Raw genomic sequence first — 24917 nt, forward strand, 5'->3', positions numbered from 1 at the left:
AAGAGAATGGGCGTGATTTAAAAGAAGGGTACCATAAAGTGCTCTGTGCTCACCCTGCCGCCGTATTGCAGCATGGGGGCGGGTAGCACTCGCCCCGTCACGTGGGCCATCTCATCGCGCACTTTGAACTGGAATTCCTGCACAAACGGGTCGGCCTCGTAGTTGGCACTGCGCACCTGTGGGGAAAATTGGGCGCAGGGTCAGGATAAGGTCAGAATACATGACGGCATGATTTGAGTCCAGTGCAATCCTGAAAGTGTATAATCTTTAGCCAAATATTCTCCGGAAGTTTCCTTTACCCGCTCACTCACTGGTGGCTTATTTTGTTTAAAAGAATGTCAACATTTAGAAAAATGGGTTTATTCGCTTTGTCAGAACAGAAGAAAACCACTTTCATGTCTGCAAATTAAATACAAGGTGACAGCCAGCAGCTGGTTAGCTTAGCTTAGCATGAAGAAGACCGAAAGTAAGAGGAAACGGTTGGTTTGGTTCTGTCCGGTAGAAAAGTCTTACCAGCACCTCTAAAGCCCACAATTATTATTGATTTACATTTCAATTTGTTAATCCGACTCTAAAACGAGCTCGGCTATTTATTTCCCCGACTTGTTGTCTTTTTGTTGTTTACCAAGGTACTGAATTTTTATGGTTTAAGATTGTTTAGAAGAAAACCACATTGAGATGCCACAAAAAAATGACCTCCAGCACACGGGGTAGATGATAAGCCGGACTGGCACGATCTCCAATTGTATTGTAAAATTCATAACATCGTTCTGACAGACACAGCTTATCTGCTCGTGTTGTCCTTTTTTTCGACTTTCGATCTCCGTCATTCCACCCACGTTGCCTTGTCTGTTTCAAGCAATAGTGCATCAAAATGAAAACACCAGCACACCGATGTCTGCAATGATTTCCTGTACGCACGTCCAGCAGATAAGGGGACGTGATTTAATAAGGTAACAACGGGTATTAAATGCGTGCCTGCTAATCTGATGGTAGCCAGAGGCAGTCGATATACGGTTTGTTCGTAAACAACACGCTGCAGACTCTGCAGCAGCTGCACATTAAGGCCATTACCAGTGGCAGCGTGTTGACCGCAGGTAGAGCTGCACTGTAATGACCAATTGTGATGAAGCAGCATGCAGACATGTTTATGCTAACAATACAAAATGAGAACGTGGCCGAGGTGATTATAAAAACCAGTCATTTGACATGACAGATGAGCAGCAAGGCAACCGAGTGATGACAAGCATAGCAACACGGGCTGTTATCTGCAAGAGTTATAATATTCTTAATGGTCGATGGTTCTATTTTGTACATTTACTAAATATAAGAGTTTCTGCATACGGGAACGTTCCCTGAATGTTGCCTCCCAGGTTTCCCATGTTTTGTCTTTTAACTGCTTCTTAACCCGCCTCCTTCACTATGACTGGCCGGTCATGATCCCCAAAAATAACTCCTAACTTTTGACCCCTATAATCCGACTCTTACTACTTCAATGCATGATTGTAGCACTACACGATAATGAAAATATGCTGTTAGACATATTTCATTGGAAATGAAAATCCGGATAATATACGGTTAACAAACACTATTCTTTGTTTTACTTATGATATTTTAACAGCAGTAAAAAAAAAAATATCCCAAGATGCAACAAAATTTCAACTGTAATGCTTTATGAATTTTTAAGTGTTCATTAAAAAAAAAAAAAAAAAAAAAAAGTGAGGGAGTTTTTCATATCGATTAACATTACATTTAAGCCTCAGCAAAACAAGTTGACACAAGGCTTTTTTTTTTTAAGCCTATAAATCTCTTTGTATTTTTGAATCTGCTGTCTGGTAAAACGATGCTGCACTGGCCAGATGATTATTGCATACTGGGCGTGATCTATAGACCGAGCATGCGCACCAGAAACTTATGCTGAGCCGAAACAGCTAACTTCAGGCTTAGCCCTCTCCTAACCTTCATGGGGATGAAATAATGCCATCGTGTGGCTGTTCTCGGTTTTTCAAATGTTATCAGGTCAAATGAATCAAATTCTGATAGTGAACAACAAGTCATGTTGTGGGTTTTGTGATGCTCAGAACAATTTATCCACCGTTTTACTGCCACAACACTTGAGTGATTTTGTAATCACTCACTGGCAGAAGGCGGAGCCAAACGCTCCACACTTCAGGTTTAAATAGGCAAGGGAATAAATATCACTACCTTAAATTTATAATCTGCTAATACTGAAGGGATATTTAAAGTTCAGTATAAAACACAGCCACAAATATTGTTTATTGTCATTTCAGTATTTAAACAATGTGATAGAAAGCTGTCTGCAGAACTCACCAGCCTGCTGATCTCCTCTTGTCTGTCAGGTGCAGAGCGAGCGGTGGCTTTGATCATCGTGGAGGTCTGATTATCTGTCAGTTTCTTAATGCACCGTTGACCTGCTACAATGTTACACACCTGCAAGGCAACAACAAAAAATAAAAAAAGAAATTTAAACATGTATTTTTTTTTTTTTAAATCACTTTCACTAATATTTGGACAAAAGTGTTTTTCTGTGCAGCTTTTTCTGCAGCTGCTCTGCTTCCTATTTATACAGCTGATACACAGGAACGTCTCGGAGCTGCCCGGTGGACCACACACAGCAGATTTCATCATGCTTGATGTAACTGCTCGTGTCAGAGCCCATAAAACTGAGTGGAACAACAGTTTGTTTTCTCTTACCTCAAGGGGCAGGTAGGTGTGCTTTTGCTCCTGGCCCACCTGTAGACAGGGCAAATGTGGGTATTTGAGCTGCAGGTTGTACTTCTCCCTGAAGTACTGGGCTACAGTGCGCTCTACAGTTTGACCGTTCTCTAACTGCAGAGGGAACCTGGAGAGAAAAGGACAATTTATGTCAAACTGTAGAATTACACATCCTTAACGACATCAGAACTGAACAAGGCGTATTTGAATTTCAAGTTCACCCACAAAACAATCTTTATCCATAATTTATTTATTTTAACTTGCTTTATGTGTGCAAATATAAAAAAAACGGAAAGTGATGCTGCAGGCTGTTGCACTCAATTAGTATTCAGTTGTTTAGCATAACACAACTCTTGCATAACATGGAGTAGGTTTACTGCCTTTTAAATACTTTAACTGTAGCTACATTAGTCAGGAATATGTAAATATCCAGTCAAGACTTTTTATTGCAAGGTATTCATACAACTGGGGACTAACAAAAGGTTTAAGTGTCTTTATTATGTAAGCAAATAAAAAATGTTTTGAGAACAAATTTCTTACTGTCATCAAAAATCAAGTTTGTAAATATATATATACATATATTACTATTATAAGGTTTTCTTCTAGTTTCATACACAAAATTCTTAAGTCTGTAGCCAAAACTAACAAAACTGTAAGAGCAAATTTGTTTGCAAAGCAAATCATTTTATTGTCAGTTTGTAGACTTTTAATTACAAACTTGATTTTTGATTGCAGCGTTTAGAAATTTGTTTTCAAAACAGTATTTGTTTTGCTTGCATATTAAATACACAAAAATACCTTCATAACAAAGAAATGAATTGAGACGAAGAAGCATGACTTGCTCCAGCATCACCTGCGTATTATAGACCAGAAATCTGTACCCGACTACTTGATAAATTAATGATAGTTCATCAATTAATTGCGTAAATACAATTATAGCCACAGCACACGGTACAGTTCTACTCTGACAAACACTGAAGATCAGCAGCTGTGTGGCTACTTCACTAATAGATGACTAACGTTGACTGAATGTTCCTGTCTGATGAGTCAGCTATTATCCGGTTTGTTTGGTGGTGGATCGGTGATTATATCCTCTCTGCCCCCCCCCCCCACACCCCCTCCTTCCTCCTCCCCCTCTTCCTCCTCCCCAGAATCTCCCACTGCCTTCACCCGCCCAGAGACTGACTCACGTTTGATGGCTGGCTGGCCGGCGGGTCACGTTGCAGACGCGGTACTTCCTCCGCATGGTTCCACAGTGCGTCACCTCCACCTTCAAACCTGGTGAATAATACAGAGCGTTGGGAGCACCTATAAGAATGTGTTAGAGTGTGAACACCTGCTTAAATTTTCTCTCCCCACACGCATTTGTATTCATCTGATTTTACACCGTTTCCCCACATGCAGGCAACACGTAACGCTTCCCCGGCTTCACCTTTGATTTCTTTGGTGAATTTGACCCGGTGCGAGTCTGTGAGAGGGCGAGGCTGCTCGTCTATGTTGTGGATATCCAGCACTTCACACATGAACTGGATGACTGGCTGGGCTTTGTAGAAGGCTGTGGCAGACACTGAAAGGCAAAGCAACAACAATAGTTATTAAGGATGAAAAAAAAAAAAAAAAAAAAAATGCTACCACACAGCACTAGACACAACTTCTCTCTACCTGAAAAGAAAAGCTGAACAGAAGTGCAAAACTTTTATCCAGTCAGAAATTTTGCCTGGCGTTGTAGCTTACTGGGCACTCTGTTAAGCTTTTTTTTTTGTTGCACCGCACAGGACTCGGAGTGAGTGGAAAATTATAGGCTGTGCTAACGCTGAAGAGAAAATCTCCCATCACTTCACATCCATATGAGCATGTGTTAAAAATGGAGAATACTGTGAAATTTTCACGTGTAAAAAAAAAAAAAAAAATTAAAAAAAAAATCACTGCAGCTTTAAGTAATAGAAGCTGTAACACAGGGACAGAATATGTGTCTTTGAATGAATCTATTACAAGTCCATCATATTATTGCACAGAAAGCCGACTATGCTAAATAAATGTCACAAAAACACTGCAGGAACACAGGAAGTGCAATTCATACAGCAGGAGATGTGGAGATTCTCCCATAAGCAGGTTCCTGGTTTCAGTTCAAATGCTTTCTAAAAGGGGAAAACGTTAAAATATGATAAGATGGCAAAGCAACATTCAAATTTAGGGGAAACAGGATTAGGCATTACAAAACACAGCAAGATTAAAAGAAATCCAAAAATGGAGATGAAGAAAGAGCTGAAGAAAGCGCAATACTGAGGAAGCTGTTGAGAAATATTTCAGCTTAGCTGCTTTGATGCAAAAAAAAGAAACCCTCTTTTGAAAGCACCGCTAACGCATCTATGAGTGATGCCGAAAAAGAAGGCAGATGACAGCACAGTAGACAAAACTCTTGCACCTCTGATTTGCCCCGTGAGACACGAGTCTTTCATCACTGACAGGAAGTGGAGTCACCCTGAAAGTCCTCGCCACGCACTGTTTTCATGTCTGTGTGTAGAGGTGTCGATGAGTCACTCATGTAAAAGTAAACTTAAAACGTCTCATTTGTCTGTAGTTACAACTATTTGATACCTGCTTTTAATTACCCAGGATGCACAATGCGGGAGGCAGACTTTGTTTTCTTCATGGGCGTGTATTTAAATAGGATTACTAGTTGGCTTTGTACTCAATCAAATACTGAACGCTCAGCAAACAGTTGGGAGTTTTATTTTACTGATGAAGAGTAGACAAAGAGACTTGTGGCGGGCAACTGATTTCCAAAGGACAAAAAGGCGGGAAAATGAGACAAAGAGCGAATCAGAGAGCAAAGAGGCAAAGACTCAAAAGGAGACGGAGGCTTCAAGCACTTGGAGCAAAACAAAAGCTGTCTCAAGGAAATGCTCCACAAAGCTGGCCTCCTGACCCCAGCAACACCCACCAGTCTCACTCATGGAGGCACAATGAGAGAGAGAGAGAGACACACACACACACACACACACACACACACACACACACACACACACACACACACACACACACACACACACCTCTGTCTCCACAGCAACAAACTAGCCAGTTCCCATTCAGCCAAGAACCCTGCTTCCTTCATGTTCTTTAAACACAGACAGACAGACAGACAGACAGACAGACAGACAGACAGACACTTTCTCTCTTGTCAGACAGCAGAAGTGACTCCATTGTGACATATTTAATCTGTTGGTTAACAGCAAAAAAAAAAAAAAAAAAAAAAAAACTCTGGTGTCACAGAGGGAGCGATGTCATCAAGTAGAGCTAAACTTACTTCATAGTCATGTTCATGAATATGATCAGATACAGGAGTATCCAAGTTGAAAAATGTCAAAGCAAATATATCTTGTGAATTTCTTCCTGAGCACAGATAAGGTGTGCTGCGTCCTATAAACATTTGGGAGTAACCTGCAGACCTTTTTCACATCCAGTGACAAGGCCCTCCCTTGTGTGAGACATTGTCAGGTTAGATTCATGTTAAACACAGCTATTCAATTTCTGCAAACAAAACATCACTGAAACTAAATTGATCATGCGCAGACCTCTAAAAATAGTCTGTATCATGGAGGCTCCATGTCACTCTAATCTATCCGTTTAATTATTAAAATCTAATTTCCCCAGCTGTGCAAGAGGTACAGTGAAATCGATTTCTGTGTGACTGTACACAAAAAGACCCATTTTATTTTCCTTTTTTTTTTTTCAAACAGCGGTCAAATTACAAAGGAAATATTGTGAGTGTTATGCACATGAGCCTTCTTATATATTAACAGCTTTATTTATAAATATACTCCCTTACGTCTTAAGTGTTTGAGGCAGTAAGCCGTAGAAAAAAAACATGAAAGAAAGCAATCAGTGGAATTTGTTCCTCACCATCAATGTTAAGCATCATCTTCCACATGGCAGGGCGCACAGATTGGTGAAAGCCGAACCAAACCTCCCTCCCTCCTCCCAGAGGATGGTCATAACCCTCTGGAGCCGAGAAGAAGGATCGGCCCACTGGAGTGTACCTGGGAGGAGAAAAGTCAGTTTAAGTTTATGTGAGGAGCAAAGAGACTAAAAACAAATTAAAGAAAATGAGGTGGAAAAAAAACAAAACAATCAAAGGCTGTGGGGTGGGGGGAGAAAAAGACAAGAAAAGTAGGAGAACATGGGGCAAGTCGACACATCCTGAATTGAGTATGTAGGTCAATGTTTTTTTTATGGTGTCACATTTAACTGCTCTTCAATATCGCCTGAAACTACATCAGTGAAATGAGAAGGTGGTGACATTTCCTGGACCCATCAACCTCTCATTACTCTGCCAAAAAATACATTAATTATTTTATTTAGGCGACATTATTCTTTGTGCCTCACAGATTGACAATGTGTCAAAGTGCCACCGTAATAACGGGCTCCCAGCACTTGCTGGCACAGTTAAATGAAAGGTGCAGATATAACCAGTTTTTAATAATGCTTTGAAAAAAGATTTTTATTAAAGCTCTGGCAGTACTGTGTTCAGATGTGCTTTTGCTGAGCCTTAAAAAAAAACGTGATATTGAGTGCAGGGTGGTATCTGTGAGAGCCTGTGTAAGCTGCGTTTGATTTCCGTTGGGATCAGAGCGCTGATACTGGGTCCACTATGGCAAAATAAATACACAGTATTTACTGTGAGTATCCATTTTTACGATGTGCTTGATTTTTCATCTTTCGAATATATGTTTGCTGACTGAAACTGAGGTGGAGGAAAGAAGGACCGATCGATTGTTTCCTTCGGAGTCGATTCTCGAACCCCGAGGTCCGGCTGAATCTTTGTAAAGACAAATAAAGCGGCAGCGGCTCACTTCATGGAGGGCAGGTGTCGCAGCACTACGTCCACTGCGTGCACGGGGTTGGTGCTGATGGGCTTGTCCAACTCGAGAGGCTCAGGCATGCTGCGGCCCGTCAGCACCTCGTGGAGCATGTGCCAGCTGACCAGAGACACGAACTTGATGGAAACTTTGAATGGCCGATCCTTCCCTCCCTCACCTGGAAGAGTGACATCCAGGTCCACCTGTGGGACAAAACAAACAAAAAAAGAAGAAAAAAAAAAAAAAGAGTGCACTATCAGTGAAGGGTTTGGTTATGTGTCCATGTGTGCGTGTGTTTGTATGTTAACTGCTGCAGGAACACAATATTTCTCTCTTCAGGAGACAATGAGAAGTTCAGACTCTGCATCTGTGTGTATGTACATGTTTGACATTGATGTTGCACCGGAAAGGAAATGTTTTATTTGTGTCGGTGTATTTTGTTTTCCAGCTCACCCCTGCGGGTGCCACAGGCAGTGGGTTGGCCGTGTACAGACTCCTCTTTCCGTCATACACTGGCCTGCGATCCCCAAAGATTGTCACCTTGAAGTGCTGCACCATCGAGTCAACCACTTCCCTGTAAAACACACATTCAAGCAGATTTTCTGTCACACTGTCTCATAAAATATTGACATGTTTAAGCTGTCAAGCGGAGAGTCATCATCGCACAAATCATTAATGAGACCATCTGTGAATCAAAAGGTCAGATTCCGCCAAAACCACATCCATTGTGTCCGTTAACAGCTGCTGCAATTTAGCATGCTCGCTCACTGCGAGCTGCTGAATATCAGATATCATCTCAATGTCTGTTTCTAATTTAATGTAAATATTGTGTCTGACAAGGGTACAGGAGCGGTTTTACACGTACGAGCAGCAGCCAGGGGATCGATCTTACCTGTTGACTCGCCGTGGGCACTTGTCAGGCTTGATGTCCACCTCGTAGAGGTAGACATCCATCTTGGGGATGTCCACCTGGAAGCAGTTGGCCAGCAGCTTGATTGGCTTCCCCATGGTGCCATAGCCAGGCCGCCGGGGCATGGAGAACAGGGACTGGGCCCCAACGGCTCCTGAGGAGAACAAGGAGCGGGCGGATAAATAAACCGAAAACTTTGTGCAGATCGGATTCAGGTCACTCAGGAGGAGGAATTATATATACATACATATATATACATACATACATGTATATATACACATACATGTATATACACATGTATATACACATATATGTATATATATATACACATACATACATACATATGTATATATATACATATATAATATATATATTACAGACACTATTGCAGTATGAACACTATTGCAGTATGAACATCTTCCAGAACATATATTTTTGTTTTATATTTCAAGCTTAATTTCCAGTAAAATTCCCTGTTGTTTCCACAGCTCCGTAGAGAAAACAAAACATGATGCTTTAAAAGGTCCTGTGCTGTTTCTCTCTCTTTGGCCCGTCAGTGCTGTTTAGCACCGGTGGGTAAAAAACTGTACACTGTAACAGGGTAGCGGGTGTCTGACGATAGAAAAAAAATAAACAGGGAAATTCCAAATGTCAAGATAAGGTGGTACACAGGTGAGAAGCCAAGAATAAACACATGATCTTGACATTTTCAACTTCCTCCAACTTGAACACACATACATGTTACCCTTTCAATGATAAGCCTGCAGCACAAAGTGCTTCACAGCAGAGCAACATAGACACATACAAAAAAAAAGAACCAAACAAATAAACAGGCATACAAACATTAACAATAAGTTTAAAAAATAAAGTAAAACTAGTACAAATGTAGGTTGAATAAAATGAAGGACTTCAAATTGCAAAAATAAAACAATGTTCTAATAATCAATAAATAGAATTCAGAAAAGTGAAATCAACACCAGGGGTAAATACAATAATTGAAATTTTAAATCAGGATGATAAACATTAACATTACTCGAAAGCCAGATTAAAAGGATATGTTTCAGTTTTCTTTAAAAAAAAAAAAAAAAAAAAAAACCCAGACAGCTTCCTGTTCTGATGTCCAACGTGTACTTTAAATTTGATTTGACGTACTCAGAAGAAGAGTACAGACATGAGACGGATTTATCACCGGGGAGTAAAGCCTGTTTCAAAGTGAATAACAAATGTTGATGTAACACACACACACACCGAGGATTTCAAATTCTTTGACATACATGAGGGTTTTCGTGGAAGTAAACAACTGCACACACGTGTACGACTCAGGTGCATTTAAATATACGCTGCATCTGAATCAGGAAGTGCATGAATCAGCAAATCAAGTAGCCTTTTATGGTAATAAAACAAATCTAAGATGGAAGATAAATGCTGAAAATACAGCAATTCTGCCTTGCAAATAATGGCATAAACATCCTCACAGACACACATGGAAGAAGAAGAAAAAAAAAAAAAAAACGAGCTGAATAAAGTGACTGTCAGAAAGGATTTTCACCGAAACGATTTAATTTTGCTGTGGTGGCAGCGCTGCACACTTGTTCTACAATTTAGGGCAACATGAAGGAGTGTTAGTTGCGCCTTACTAACACAAGAGAACATGTGTTCGAAAATCTGCTGCGGCGTGACACAGATCACCGCGCCGTGCAGGCGCACACTCACAAAGACCATGAGATGTTTTAGACGTGAGTCACTTTGATCCCGAAACAGAGAGTTCTGTTCAACTTAATGTGCCGCACTCATGTCAGGGCTATTTTTGGGTGTGCTTAGGCTTGCCTTCCCCACCACACTTGAGAAAATTAACGGTTTTGCCGACATGCCAATACGATACGACGCCGTCCTGCTTTCTGCTATTGTTATTATACGACATAATTTATTTCATTTACACCAAAACTCCAGTGAGACTCGTTCGTTCGTCCTCTCTGGTGTTGCTATGTTTATTCCCCCCTCTGAACCCCGTTGCCTTTTTTTTTTTTCTTCTTCTTCTTTCTTTTCTCCAGTGTCTACTTAAAAAAAACTGCTCCTTAATGTGTCACCGGTAAATGAGAGTCATGGTCCAGGGTGATTCATCCCCGCTTTGACTCATAGGCTCACATGTGTGGGTGATTCTGGGGTCGAGGGCCCCACTGTAGGGAAGTTCATAAATTTTTTTTTTTTTTTAAAAACTCCTCCCAACAACAGAACAGAAACCTTCTGAGGTGTCGGCAGACATGAGCTTGTTTATTTACTTTGAACCTTTTATAAGTCAGCGCTGGTGGGCTGCAGAGTGAAGGCTAACGGGGGTTGCTGAGGGGTGAAGGACTCTTGTTTGAAATAGCGTACCGGGGGATAAAATGCCCCAAGAAAAAAAAAAAAAAAAGAGAAGTCTGGAATTCCTGCCACGGCTGTCTCTTTCACACAAAACCATGTGCACACAAACTTTGTAATGGTAATTCCCCCTGGGGCCCTCGACGAAACTTTGTGAGGTTAGCCCGATTTCACACACGCGAGAGTGACAAAGAGAGTGAAGGCAGATATTCTGGTAAGTCTTCATTTCAGCTACAGAGCTGTCCACCACTGAGAGAGAGAAACGTCCTAATTCAGTCAGAACTCACTCAAAAAAAAAAAAAAAAAATCCCTTGATACAAATTTAAATAGGGTCTTCATTACCGAGAGCACTTATTTTTTTTTTTTTGGGGGGGGGGGGGGCTGGGCTGTGACGGTCCTGGTTGTAAGTTAGTAAGTAGGAGGAGGGTAGCAGGGAGTGGCAGGATTAAAGAGAGTGGGCAGGGTTGGTGTTTTCCAGCTTTTCATCTGCCTCTCGGATCTGGCTTCCATTCAGAGTGAGTCACAGCCACCACAGGCAGAAGAAACACACATGTGAGCATCCTGCTTCCGGACTCGGCAGCGGGTGAACTTCAGTAGCAACGATAGCAAAAAGCCAAGAAAAAGGAAACTTAAAAGCGAGGAAAAAAAAAAAAAAGGGAAAGGTTGCGGTATCCGCCCACACACACACACACACACACACACACACACAGAGAGAAAGAGATGTGCAGTAATTTGTAGCTGTGGTATTGTACAGACACGCTGAGAGAATGGGCTGATGTTTCCCATATCACACAGAGAGAGTTGCTATTTTGGGCACAAAACACACCAGCTCACACTTTTCCGGATATTTTTTTTCAAAACGGGAGATAAACTAACATTTTCACGTTCAAATAAACAAATGATTGCTGACAATCTCCAATCTCCCAAACTTGCAAAAAAAAAAAAAAAAAAAATGACCTCAAACTAACCCACCACCCGCAGTTCTGACTTTGTGATTGGATGGTGGTAACCTGACGAGATGCAAACAGGCATCAAAACAAACAATCGTGTCGCCCTGATCAAAACACATAGCCCCCCCCCCCCCCCCCCCGTCACTGTGGTTTTCAGCCATTCTTTGGCTTCATGTGAATCCTGCTGATTATGACAGACCTCCGGGGGAGGGGGCTTTCTGTCGCTTGTCTTGAGAAATTGGGGATTATTATTATTATGTTCCCCCGTGTAAAGTTGGTTTCAAGGTGATAATGAATAGTTCTTTGAGGGTATTTTGGTGAATTGTTACAGAATTGTTATTGGTTCAAATGAATTAAAATGTGTCATACTTTCTTAACTTGTACCAAAAAAAAAAAAACCAGATACTCAAAAAAAATCATTTGAATGACTTTTTTTTTCTAATATCTGGTAAAGTTAGACTTTTTAAAAACCACCCATTCAAAAAAACAAAAACTTCAGCTTAAGAAAATTCACTACCTTCCAACATACCATGGAAACATAACGCCCACGGCAGGCAACATGCTGCGAATTTATGAGTTATGTTACACAGATGTGTTTTGCTGAATTTTCTGAATAGTCAACTTGACCCGGATCATACACTGAAAGATCCGATATCTAAGCTACTCCCCTTGAATGCACCGTCGTCCCTTTCATGGCCGCAGGGCCCTCTGTGGAAACCATTGTGAAGCAGTAACGTGCATCACACGCAGCCACCAGTTTGAAGTGGTCACTGTCGGGCTTTGGAGATGCTTTGACTTATAAAATGCTTTCCACTGACGGCGACCAAACGCAAAAAGAAATTCTAAATTCTTCGCCGATCCTGCGCTACCGGGAAGGGAAGGCTGCAAACTGCAGCTCACGTCTACGTAGCAGACCAACGCACACCCCTCAAACCGCAGAATGTCGAAAGTCCGCATAAGTTGACTTTTTCTGTCAAGTCAGGGATGAAGGTGGGACTGGCCGGGTCGCAACCTCCTGAACATTTATTTAAGTCACCCGACGCCACCGGGAAACCATAAGAGAAGCAACACGCAGCAATTGCTTCAAAGTTAAAAGTTCAGGACATGTAGGCAGTGTTATAATTATATGATGACTAATAACCTGACAGTGGAAACAGACACTCTTGGATCTCGCTAGGTGTGTGGGAAGCTGTAAAACCCCAAACATACCAACATGCTCGCAGGAATTTACAGGAATGTCCCAAATTCTGCAAAACGAAACACAATATACTCATCAAGAACCTGTCGAGGACACAATGACCTCGACTGCTGGTAGATGACGCGTTGTGGTTGGCGATGACAGATACTGAAAGCTCGACCACAAATCCACACATTAAACTGAGCTTACTTACTCTTTGTACAGTGTGGGTAAGGCTTAGAAAAACATCTCCCTTTGTTGAGTTATAAAATGCTTTGTGTGTGTGTGTGTGTGTGTGTGTGTGTGTGTGTGTGTGTGTGTGTGCATTTAGATAATTACAGGAAAGACATGCCTTAACAAACAAAAGAAAGTCGATTTAATCCTCCCTCTGTCTATAGGGTTTCATTTCCCGAGATGGTACATTCATATCAAGAGACGACAAAATGACAGCAATTTTTCCAAGATCACGATAAAAAAAAAGAAAAAAAAGAAGTGTATTTTAGTGAAATTGTAAATACTCTGCAGAAATGTCAGGATGAAAATTGCATTTATTCTGCAGCAAATCATGCATTTTATAACCTGCGTCTTCTGCTGGATTATCATTTTACAGACTATGGCATTTTACGATTTTATCAGTAGAAGAATACCCGCTGATGAAATTTTTCCAAATAATTGTATTTATTTATATATTTTCATTTACTGACACCGAAAATGTTGTTCTTACAGGCAGCTCCAAACATAACTTCCAGGCCCAGAGGCAAGTAAAGCATTCTTGGAAAGCCAGAATTATTAATTAACATGACGGATGCACAATCACAGTTTAAGTAATTCGTGTTAATTTGAATGAAACTGTAATCATAAGTGTTACTTGTGTTCTTCAGAAAATGTTTAACACAATTTTTTTCATAAACTAAATTCATTCGTTTCAATTAAAGAAGACGTCATCACTGAAATAAAATCAAAATATTTTAATGACGCCAGTATTCTACTTTAAAGCGATACACCAAACAGAATATATGTTGTAATATGCTGCCACAGTGTGGGCTTCAAAGATTGCATCCAAATATTGAGAGAGCATCTGCTGCGGTCGCTTCAAATTTGTGTCATTTACACGGCTCTCCAAAAGTAACATGGTTTCATAGCAGGAATGCAGTAAGTACCAAACCTTCTCTTATGAGTGCCGCAACAATATTCACTTTTCTGCCGTCCACCTGCCAAATATGCTCCAAGATCTTTCTGAACTCATTCCCTCAGCCTCTTCATTCAGAAGGCTGTCAGTCAGTAAGTGAGTTTTCTGCTGGGCCACTTGCGTGGTCAGCTGGCAGCCATATAATTTGGACATTACCCTCCTTCTCTTTTGGCTGATCACCTTCAAACGAGTCAGCCGGCAGGGTGAAGAACGGCTGACACTTTTTACAGTTCAAGCTACTCTCGGACTTCCAAATGACGCGCGTCTACACTCATGTCAAAGCTCATCGTCAGCTTTTTTCAGAATGTCTTCATTATGCTCGCATGTCCAGACACAAGTGTGCATTTAACACTGATATTACAAGTATTTTGAAAGTCTCCATTCTTCAGCAGTCACATCAGGATCAAATCAAATCAACATTCGCATGCAAATCAGTTAATAAAATGAAATTACTTGCTTTGGAGGTTCTTTTGTATCACTGGAAAACGAGAGGCGAGGACAAGTAGACTTTGGAATTTGTAAACAAAGCTGAATGATACCAATCAGCGAGGGAGGCACCGGGGCTTCAAGAGTGCCACATGGAATAAATAAGTCCAACAAATATTATATAACACACCGATAATTAAGATGCCTTTCTGAGCATATGAATATTTTGCTGAAGCATCTCAGCAATGTGAACTCATTCCACTCTGCTGCTTTGCAACACAACACAGTCACACTGTACACAGTGGGTTCGGAGCCAGAATAACTGGATGGTGAGAAGCCAGGCTGAAATCCAGTCCCTGCTAACTCCCTGAGCCACATTGCTACATCCCCCCCCCCCCCCGGTGCACGAACGGCCACGCTGCTAACCGGTGCACAAGTCACCACAGGCCCGCACACCGACACCGACACCGACACACACACACACAATACAGCTGTTGTGTTTCTAATCCAGAGAGGCCTGAGCTGTGGGAACAGGGCGAGTGCTCAGTGGCCAGGCACAATGGCGTCAGTCACAGCAGGCAGAGCTGAGACACACACACACACACACACACACACACACACACACACACACACACACACACACACACACACACACACACACACACACACACACACACACACACACAGAAAAGACTGATAGTTGGCGAAGGAAGGATTGAAGCACGTCGCACACAGACAGACTCCCTCCCACCCCCACCCCGCTGTTCCCCTCATCAAACTCAAGAGTGCTGCATCTGGCACCCGAGGGAGTCGCTGCCACTCTCTGCCGCAGATGAACAGCAGCGGGCCGCCACATACTGACAGGCTGACGATCAGTATGATCAGGCCCGGTCAGTCACAACAACACGCAAACAACACCCCCCTTGAGGGCGGGGGGGGGGGGGGAGTTGTTTGCGGCGTACTCATAACAGAGAAAATAAGCAGGCGGGAGGGGGCACTTGGAAGTATCATCTGTAGTGAGAAGCCAGACTCGGTTGCTCTTGGGAAGGCCCAACTGTCCTACTGACACGGGTTCATGATGCATGGATACACACTATATACATTCATACACACAAAGTACCAGCTCTGTTTAACTGACCAGGAGATTTTATTCAGGCAGGTTAAATGGAGCCTTCTGTCCTGCTGGTCCAGCCTGAGTGGAACAGTGGAGGGAGGCCGGTGTTTGTTGACTTTCAATGTTGACTTGGTTGGGATGGCTGCTCTGTCACTGAGGGGTTTACATGCACTCTAATAAATTAATTTGAACCAAAACAAGGAAATACTCAATGTCATGTCAACGTATTAACACCACTTTACTTGCATTAAAAAAAAAAAAAAATTTAAAGTCCTTTTGCTGAAATAAGAAAATTTTGGATTTCACTAGTAAGGATAGTTAATGTAAGTTACAGAGGTTATGTGCTGGAAAACATAGATTGTATATAAAAGTGGATGTAGTTTGAGGGTCTGAAAAGTTATGCCAATGTGGAAGTGCCTTAAAGTGCAATGCCACTCAGGGCCACCGGGGGCTGGCTCCAAAACAACTCTGGTTCTAATAGACTCCGATTAAAAAAAGCTTGAACTTTTATCAAATACAAAGTCAATACAGTATTTTCCAAAAGCCAAATGATGTCATTCTGAAAATAATTTCACAATTAACTGGATATGAGACTTCAAAGAAGTATGTTTGGGAGCGCGCCTGGTTTTGTTGATCTCGCTGCTCCGTAGCTCCTCCCTCTCGTCCAAATATGGTCACTTCTGGCTCGGTAAAAGCAAAGATGGCAATTGGCCAAAATGCCAGACCCAAGGCTTCATAACGGAAGTTACGGTGAGTTGCCATTGGCTGCAGACCCATCAGTCACCACCATGATACGATGGAGTGACTGTTCACCCGTCATAACACTAAAAATGATCATCAACACATCTTTCCACAAACAATATCTGCGTTTCTTTTGTTTCCATTTGGACCACATTGGGACAAACAATCCCCAAAATAGCTTATTTTCCATTTTTAGCTGAAGTTTTTCCCACCACAAGCTGTATTTTGTTTATCAAGAGCATATACATATACAAAAATCTGAATTAATTAGGGATAAACAGAAGTCGGAGATAGACAGGAAAACTTCACGCAAGGCTGGAACCAATTTACTCTCTGGCTTAAAATTTTTATAGCACTGACAAATTCGAGCCGTGCTCATATTGCGTGACTAAAGCGCGCTCGTTTTCCGGTAAAAGCGACAGCCACTAATGACGGATGAATGTATTGGCAGATTGATGAAAGGAAGACTATCTCCAGCCTTTTAAATCATTCCCTCTGTTTTTTATTTGTTGCTCTGTATCCTAAACACAAGAACAAAAACACATCAATATCTTTTCTTATTACATCAGCTGGGCAGCATGTAAATCCTCCTCTCGGACGGCGTATAAATATACCTCCAACTTAAGTAGACGGGCCTGTAAATGTGAGAAACAGCAGCTGCCACTGAACTATGTATTGACAATCCTCTTTTCAAGACTGCATGGAAAATTGAAGACAGATATTTTCTCTGCCGCTGATTAACAGACCGATTTCTGTCTGTCCTCCGGTGAGACCCAAAACAAAAACACAGAGTACCCCATCGAGGTCCCCCGCTTCCTGTTCATAAGCTCCCCCGAAAATGAGCCCCTCGCAGCTCCCCCCAAAAAACAGAGCTCAGGGAGGGGAAAAACCGAGGGAGGAGGAGGAGGTGGAAAAGAAACGTGGTCTGGTCCCTCTAATCTGTGACACATCACAACCTCCGGCCTTCCTCCTCCCCCTCCTCCTCTTCCTCTGTATCCCCCTTCGCACGCGCGCACACACACACACACACACACACACACACACACACACACACACACACACACACACACACACACACACACACTCTCTCTATCCCCTGACTCTCCTTCTGTCGGCCCGGCCCACTGGCAGGAGTTTGCCTTAAGCCCTACACATGTGTCAGTCATCAGAGTTGCCTCCTACACCAACACACAATTAAGACCTTTTTAGTGAACGTGAGAAAAATACATTCCCTGCAGGGCCACAGGATATAAAATACAATATAAAAAAAAACCTAAAAAAAACAAACTGCTTTCAGACACCTTAACTTATTTCAGTAGAATAGTGAAAGTGCTGGGCTGAAACAACACTTTTTTTCTTCCTATTTAGGGATTTTAGTCAAAACAGTGGAAATAAAACGTGAAAATATATCAGGGAAGCTTAAGATTCAGTTTCTATTTTGGATTGTACAGTTTAAAAGACAAACCAAAGCTTTTGTCGTTTAAATTATTTGTAAATGCTGTTGTGTGAAAATAACATTTTCTGGCAACACAACCAGCAGAAAATTGTGGCACAACACTAGAAAAATATAGATGCCAACCTTGCCAAGAAAGTCTGGAAAGATTGATGCTCTATTTACAAATATATATGATTAAACAGGGCATGGTTCAAATTCTGATAATGAAGATAATTGAAACCATTAATAACCTGTTCTTTAAAAAAAAAAGTGAATAAGTATCATAGTATATTAAACAACCACAACACCTCACATTGAGGCTCGTGTTTTGTCTCAGCAGCCCCCTGCAGCTTCTTGGCTATAACACATGCTGTGCGAAAATATTATTGCCAACATTGGCCATATCTTGTGCCAATTATGGCATACGATCTGATAAAAAAAAAAAAAAAAGAGAGAGAAAAAAAAGGAGGGGTTAATTAGAAGTTTTTTTTGAAATCATTATTTTCTTCAGTGTAATATAATAAAGGGTAAATCTCCCTCTAATACAATGAGCCTAAAGAGCAACGCCAAACTGCATTCTCCATAGAAACCAACAACAATATGCCAATAGTTAGTCTTATGGGTGGCTGGGCTCAAAGACGGGGAGTGGGTGGGTGGGTGGGGGGGGCTGCCTATTGTCAGCAGGCTGCTTGAATGAACTGAGTATTATGAGGGGAGACTGCAAATCAAGTACTAAGCCCTCCCTCAACGCAGACCCCACTGTCTGTACAAAATCCACAGAGACTCCACGTACAAGGGGAAAGACAAGGAAGGCCAGAGTTTCCCACTGGGGCGCAGGGAAGGAAACAGAAGCAGTAACCAAGGAAGGGAATGAGGGCGGTGGGGGTGGGAACTCTCTGTGAATCAAAAAAAAAAACAAAAAAAAAGAGCGGGAAACACAGCAGTGTGAGAAAAAGGAGGCTGCGAAATGGGAACAGAAACTGGCCGAAGAACAAGCGCAAAACATCGACGGGGGAAAAAAACAAACAAACAAAACAAACTGAGCTAATTTCAGACGTTCCCAAAAATTACCTCAAAGACATTGTTATCACGAAACTAGCTCAAATTCCTTTCATGTGTTGTTGTTGTTAATGGACAGTGTACAGTTGATGTCGCCACCAGAAAGATGATGCAGTACAAAAATAGGCTTTTATACCGCTTATAGTTTCATATTCTTCCATTCTGCTCAGCTGGGACATTTGATGGGGAAAAAAAAAATCTGTTGTTTTTTTTAAAAAAAAAAGCTTTCTTTCTTTATTGTAAGATGAAAGACGTATAAGGTATAAAGCATTAATAGCTGAATATCAAACAGGTCCTGGGAGCCAGATTTTGTTTCCTTCGGACTTCAAGTTGCCGGTTCTTCGTTTTAAGGGGCCAGTTCACACCAAATATTTGCAACGAGATGATTTGAAACTTGAAATTTACCAGTCTGCACACTTTGAAACGTGCCAGTTTACACCGAAGCAACTGGACGAGACGGTGTAGCATCTCCATCGCAATGACTCGCCGCCCCCGTGTTTTACCTGCCAGCTTTTAAGGTGTTTTTTTTGTTTTTTTTTGTGGTTGGATATAATTTGTATCGTCCTAAAAACGGCAGCAAACTAATGCCGTGAACTTGAGACGAGCCGTTCAACCCTGTTGTGTCATTTTCTGGAGCCGTTACATCATTTTGAGGAGTTGGCGTCTCCTCTAATAAACAGGAGGGGAAAAATAAATAAATAAAGAGAGGAAAAATGGTTTCTTATATTCCCAAACTGCCCACTTACGAACCGACAAGCCGAGTTGCAGGTGAACGCGTCAGCCGGTTCGAGTCGTGTGGAGACGGGACAGTTCGGGCTGCTGCTACTTTTCCCTGCAGCATTTTGAAACCGTTTCGCCTCGTCATGAATCTTCGGCCTGAACTGGGGTTAACGAAACTAAACGACTGCAAGCTGGAGCACGGATATGAGAATTCATAGCAACTCGAAACAAGATGGCTAATAAAAGCCTTAAAAGGCCGACCGCTCATTGAAACGCTGACCCGCCAGTAAAAACCGCACGAACGCCTCTATCGAGTAACAAGGAAATATTTATTCACGTTTATGTTTAATATGAGGCCTCCAGAAATGTAAACAAGGTCAAGTTGATTAATTCTGTTGAGCTCGTCCACACTATCTATTGCAACTCGGCCATAATGTAACATCACTTCGATATCAAGTGACCAGCTGATCGTGGGCATACTGAAGGGGTTAGCGCATCAAAAAGGATTTGATTTGCTTAAGGCTCAAAAGCCTTGGACTCATTATATCCCAGTGCTAAGCTCTCCAGAGCCGTGGTTTTCATGCCACGTGCTGCCGTTCAGTCGATTACTGGGGAGAAGAGCAACTGTCAGTTTCTGAAGCCGGCCGCGCGATCAATTTGCATTTTCTCACACTGCTCCCCAGGCCGCCGACTGACTGACTGACTGACTGACTGACTGACGGTGGGCCCCCTTTTAAATCATTCACTCGGGCATCGGGCTTCACTGGTTGGCGATGTGGGGATTGTGAACCAACACACACACACACACACACACACAATATCGAGACGGTAAATTTGCAATTGCATTTCAAAGTGAACGCCTCTCAGCGTAAGGCTGGCCGGGAGCGTGAAATGACACCGATGTCAGAGGGAAGCGAGCAGCCAAGTCGGTTTGAGGGGCTCCGGTGGCGTGATGGCAGCAGACGCAAAACTAGACAAAAACTAGACGACTCGAGCCACGAGAGTAAACGAAAGGATTTAGTTCAACGTATATTCTTTAATTGTTGCAGCGAATGGCGTTTGATGGGGCGGGCGGGCGGGGGGGGGGGGGTGTGGCGGCCCCGAGCAGAGATTAAAACATCCTGTACGAACATGATGAAGATGCGTTTGACCCGCGAGAGCAGACTGAAATTCACCTAGTTTGCGGATCGAGCCGCGCACACATCCTTTCGGTCCGTTTGACGTCGCCGTTGGGTGCCTGGTTACTGGGAAAACACCGAGCGGCCCCTCACGCTACCAGTGCTGGGACGTGTCCCACCTGAGGGGGGCGGAGACGCTAATGAGAGATGGGCTGCAACGGAGAGGGATCTCCTCCCGAGGAGGTGGAAAGGAGGGAGGGGGTGGAGGTATCATGTGTCACTGGCTGATCAAGAGCACCACAGCGTTCAGCTTACGGTCACATAAGTGGAAAGCTTCCGTTACAGCCCGAGACAAAGGCAGGTGGTTCGGACTGTTTAACTGCCACAAAGACCAAGAGAAGACAGTTTAATGGCCACGGGGCTGGAAAAACATCCCCAAAGTTACACGAGGATGCACATACTTCTTCAATAATACGGTTTTCTAGTTGTTGGGTTGTTGTTTTTTTTAACTGGTGCAGATACATCTCAGGTTTGGCTCACAGCCACCAAAAAAAAAAAAAAAAAAAATGCTGACGAATGATAAAACAGGAGTTAATATTTTAAGTACAAGGCATGAGGCACAGCAGGACGGGTCACATCTCTGACTGTAGACGGTGAGAGAGAGAGAGAGATGGCTGCTCTCGAGCATGTTCAGGTCAGTCTGGGGTCAGTTGTTGTCCCAAGACGCAGGCGGGACGGAGATCACGAGCTCTCGGGTGACTTAAGTCAAGCCGGTCGGTGTGAGGTAGAAGTCTTCTCCTAAAGCAGGGGAGGGTGGGGGAAATAACCGGCTGATCGGGCTTCCTGAAGCCCACACACCTGATGTTTACCGTCAGTGACACAGAAGTATCTCCTCAGCACCACCGTTGAGCATCAGGGGGGAAAAAAAATTGATTTCAGTCTCGCATGACTGGTGTTTTTTTGTGTGTTTTTTTTCTTTCCCCACCCACCACCACCACCACCACCACCACCTCAATGAAACCATTTTAATAGTGACGCATGTTAAAAAATAAATAAATAAATAAATAAAAAAAGGCACAAATCCAGCAGAGGCAGGAGAAAGTCCCCGGTGACGGGTTTATTAACACCTTCGCCGGTGGCCGGTGCAGCTCCACATCCGCCCGGCGTTTCATCCAACTCGGGGTAACCAACAAAACACCACATTACTCAGGAAGTGTAACTTAATACATTACCTGTAGTTCCGATTTCCATTCATGAGGTCCCTGCCCGGTTCACTTCCCGGATCGCAGTTGTCAAAAAAAAAAAAAAAAAAAAAAAAAAAAAAAACGGTTTGGGACTCTTTCCCTCCGTTCAATCCGGTGTCTCCTTCGGCGGTGCAACGCCTCTCTTGCAGCGCCGAGTGGCCGACCGTCCTGGGCTCCGCTAGCTCCCCTCCCTGCTACGTACCGTAGGGGCCCTTCGGTGCTCGGTCGTTCCGCCCGGCCCGAGGGTCAATCGGCGTTCTCTCCCCCCCCTCCTCCTCCTCCTCCTCCTCCTTCTCCTCTCGCAAACCGCCCCTTCGCAACACGGTCAACGTGATCCGACCGGATTTCACTGCCACGGCGGAGGAGAGGAGAGAAAAAAAGAAAAAAAAAAAAAAAAAGCTACCGGTTGCTCGGGAGTCGCGACGCGGCGGCAGGGAGGAAAAAAAAAAACCCCCTGCTAGTTAGCCCCCCTCCCCACCCCCAAGTTAGCTCCGCCTAGCCAGGCTCGGGGAAAAGTGGCTGGTTCGGACGAGAGGAGCCGTCAGGATATCATCACAGCGGGGTCACCGAGTCCAAATGAATCCCGACCGATGTCTGAAGCGTTAACGGGGACGACATGAATTTCGCGTCCGCGGCGCAACCGAGCGTCGGCGGCTCAAGCCTCGGTGATTAGCTCGGCTGGCTAGCTCGGCTGTTTGGAGATAGTTGTGATCCCGACAAGACGACGGCTACTTTTATCGCGTTATAAAGAACAAAAACAACAACAACAAAAAGAAAAACAGCTGTTGACACGGGCCCCCTTTTTTTTTTTTTACTCCCTCCTGCCCGAACACCGGATCCCGACGTCGTCGTCGTCGTCGTCGTCTCCTCCTCTACGGTTGTATCCGAAGGTGCCACAGTTAAAGCTGTCAGCGCCGCGTCCGCCGATAAAGTGTCAAAAGATTTCCAGGCTGCTTGACAGATCAACTCTGCAAGGGCTCCGGACAAGCCAGCTAAATATGGTGAAGTTGCCTTTCTGACACCGACAGGAAGAGGTGGGCTCTGTGGCACCACACGTCACCACCACCAACTCCGCCTGCACCCGAAGGGAACCCTGCGTTTGTGAATAAAAAAATTTTTTTTTTAAAAATAAAAAAAAAAAAAAAAAACAGCGGAGGAGAGCTACGTTGTTTGTTTGTTTTGTTGTTGTTTATTTATTTTTTTGTCCACAGGTGGAGAAAGTATTCAGGTTCCTTTTTTACTCGAGTACTAACGCGACACTTCAAAGTTAAAAAGGCATCCATTCAAAACCTTAGTTTGAAGTATGGAGGACAATGTGGTTTAAAAGTATCCAAAAAAGTATCCAAAAAAAGTATCCAAAAAAGTACGTACTATGACGTAAACGCTCCTCCCCGTTAATGTTAAACTATTAAGTCATTAATTTACAGTAATGCTTCATAGTCCATAAACGTGTTAAATGTTTGATTCATTTGTTGTGGAAGAACCCTGTATATTTAAAAAAAAAAAAAAAAGTCAACAAGATTAGCAAAACAAAGCATTTTCCAGCTATTCCGAGTGTGTTTTTTTTTTTTTAAAAAAAATAACTATAACTTAAAAAGGATGAGGCTTTTTTTTTTTTTTTTTTTTTTCAAAACCACAAGAACATTTAATCCATCAGTTTATCAGGAAAAAAAAAATCAAATTGAGAATCTAAATTTGGAGACAAAGTGATTTTCACTGGACAGGAAGTGTATGGGAAAACTAATCTCGAAAGTAACTATAACTAAAGCCGTCAGACATAAATGTTGTGGAGTAAAAAGTACACGATTTGCCTCAGATTTGGTAGAAGTAGCCTATAAAGGTGCATAAAATGGGAACACTCAAGTAAAGTCCAAATACTTTCCATTTTCAGTTCTCCAGCAAATGTACTCATCATACGTCCAAATGTATTGACGAAGGTCCGCTTCTATTACTTAAACCAATAGGACAGTTTGCATGTTTGTAATGGGTGCGTGTTGTAAAGAGAAAGATCGGCACCGATGTGGAGATTGCATGCGTTGATGGCTTCCTCTCGGCTAGTACCGACGGTGGCCTGCAGGGGGGGGTAAAAACAACACATGGCGTACATAACATAAAATAGCATCTTAATTGAATATGCAAGCTTTAAGTATTTCAAAGATTGATTCTCACATGAAAGCCGTGTTAAGTGAGAGCAATGTAGTTTCTTACCTCCGCTGCGTGTCTCCTTGTCTCAGGTGTTCAGGCTTAAAGCGTCCCACTGGGCGGGAGCACGTTTTAAAGGTTCTGGGAGGCACCAAGTGGCTGAGTGAGTAGGGGTGACATCTTTTCTGCCGACGTTGAAATGATAGCTTTTTATGTGAAACATGCAACTGTTTGGGTAAGACTGTTACTTCGCTGTAAAGTGATAACACTTTGATGTGTAAATATTTTTGATGTATGCAAGTTGTGTAGTTTGTTTGTTGAATTGTGCGGACCAGCCTGCCCTGTGAATTGGTAGGGCCGCTGGTTGTAACTAGTAGGCGCCTATAAAAGGCTGCCACTTAGGGTTAGGAGGCAGCTGATGCTGTTGCTGGGACCTCATGCCACCTGGTCAGTAGTGTTTGTTGTGCACCATGTTGTTGTTGTTGTTTTTTTTACCTCTCTCTGCATCAAGCCTCCTGCTTTAGCCCAGCTGCTATTGGTCATTGTAACAATGTAGATTTAGCATTGAAAATGTCTGACAACATTTCCTCTATTGTCATGTAAAAATATTGCTGAACTTTTTCTGTTCTGATTTGATCAGTAGCTCTTTAGAGTGCATCAAGTAAAATCCAAGTTAAAAGAGAAAAAAAAAGCCTACCGCATTAAACTATAACGATAAGTAAGCAAACAAAAACAGGAA

The 24917-nt window shown here is 42.7% G+C and overlaps 1 protein-coding gene across 4 annotated transcripts in view; it reads right to left on the minus strand.

The window, feature by feature from the left end:
• The window catches only part of LOC138623959 (protein argonaute-3), a 30657-nt gene extending 8565 nt beyond the window's left edge, over window positions 1–22092 (minus strand). The window contains exons 1-10 of one of the 4 annotated variants that reach the window (XM_069703771.1): window positions 22025–22092; window positions 8488–8659; window positions 8049–8169; window positions 7590–7798; window positions 6640–6776; window positions 4169–4303; window positions 3927–4014; window positions 2716–2863; window positions 2332–2451; window positions 54–176 (exon numbers count right to left, since the gene is read on the minus strand). In XM_069703771.1, coding sequence (XP_069559872.1) covers window positions 54–176; window positions 2332–2451; window positions 2716–2863; window positions 3927–4014; window positions 4169–4303; window positions 6640–6776; window positions 7590–7798; window positions 8049–8169; window positions 8488–8659; window positions 22025–22043 — 1272 coding nt within the window. In that variant the 5' untranslated portion in view covers window positions 22044–22092. Of the gene's footprint in view, window positions 1–32; window positions 177–2331; window positions 2452–2715; window positions 2864–3926; window positions 4045–4168; window positions 4304–6639; window positions 6777–7589; window positions 7799–8048; window positions 8170–8487; window positions 8660–22024 lie in introns of all 4 variants that reach the window. The other 3 variants (XM_069703770.1, XM_069703769.1, XM_069703768.1) reach the window with 3 other exon arrangements.
• Between the last annotated feature and the right edge of the window lie 2825 nt (window positions 22093–24917).

The sequence above is a fragment of the Brachyistius frenatus genome, unplaced genomic scaffold (genome assembly GCF_029030835.1).
Source record: "Brachyistius frenatus isolate BFR_SWC_R1_liver_20210118 unplaced genomic scaffold, ASM2903083v1 Contig_48, whole genome shotgun sequence".
NCBI lineage: Eukaryota > Metazoa > Chordata > Actinopteri > Embiotocidae > Brachyistius > Brachyistius frenatus.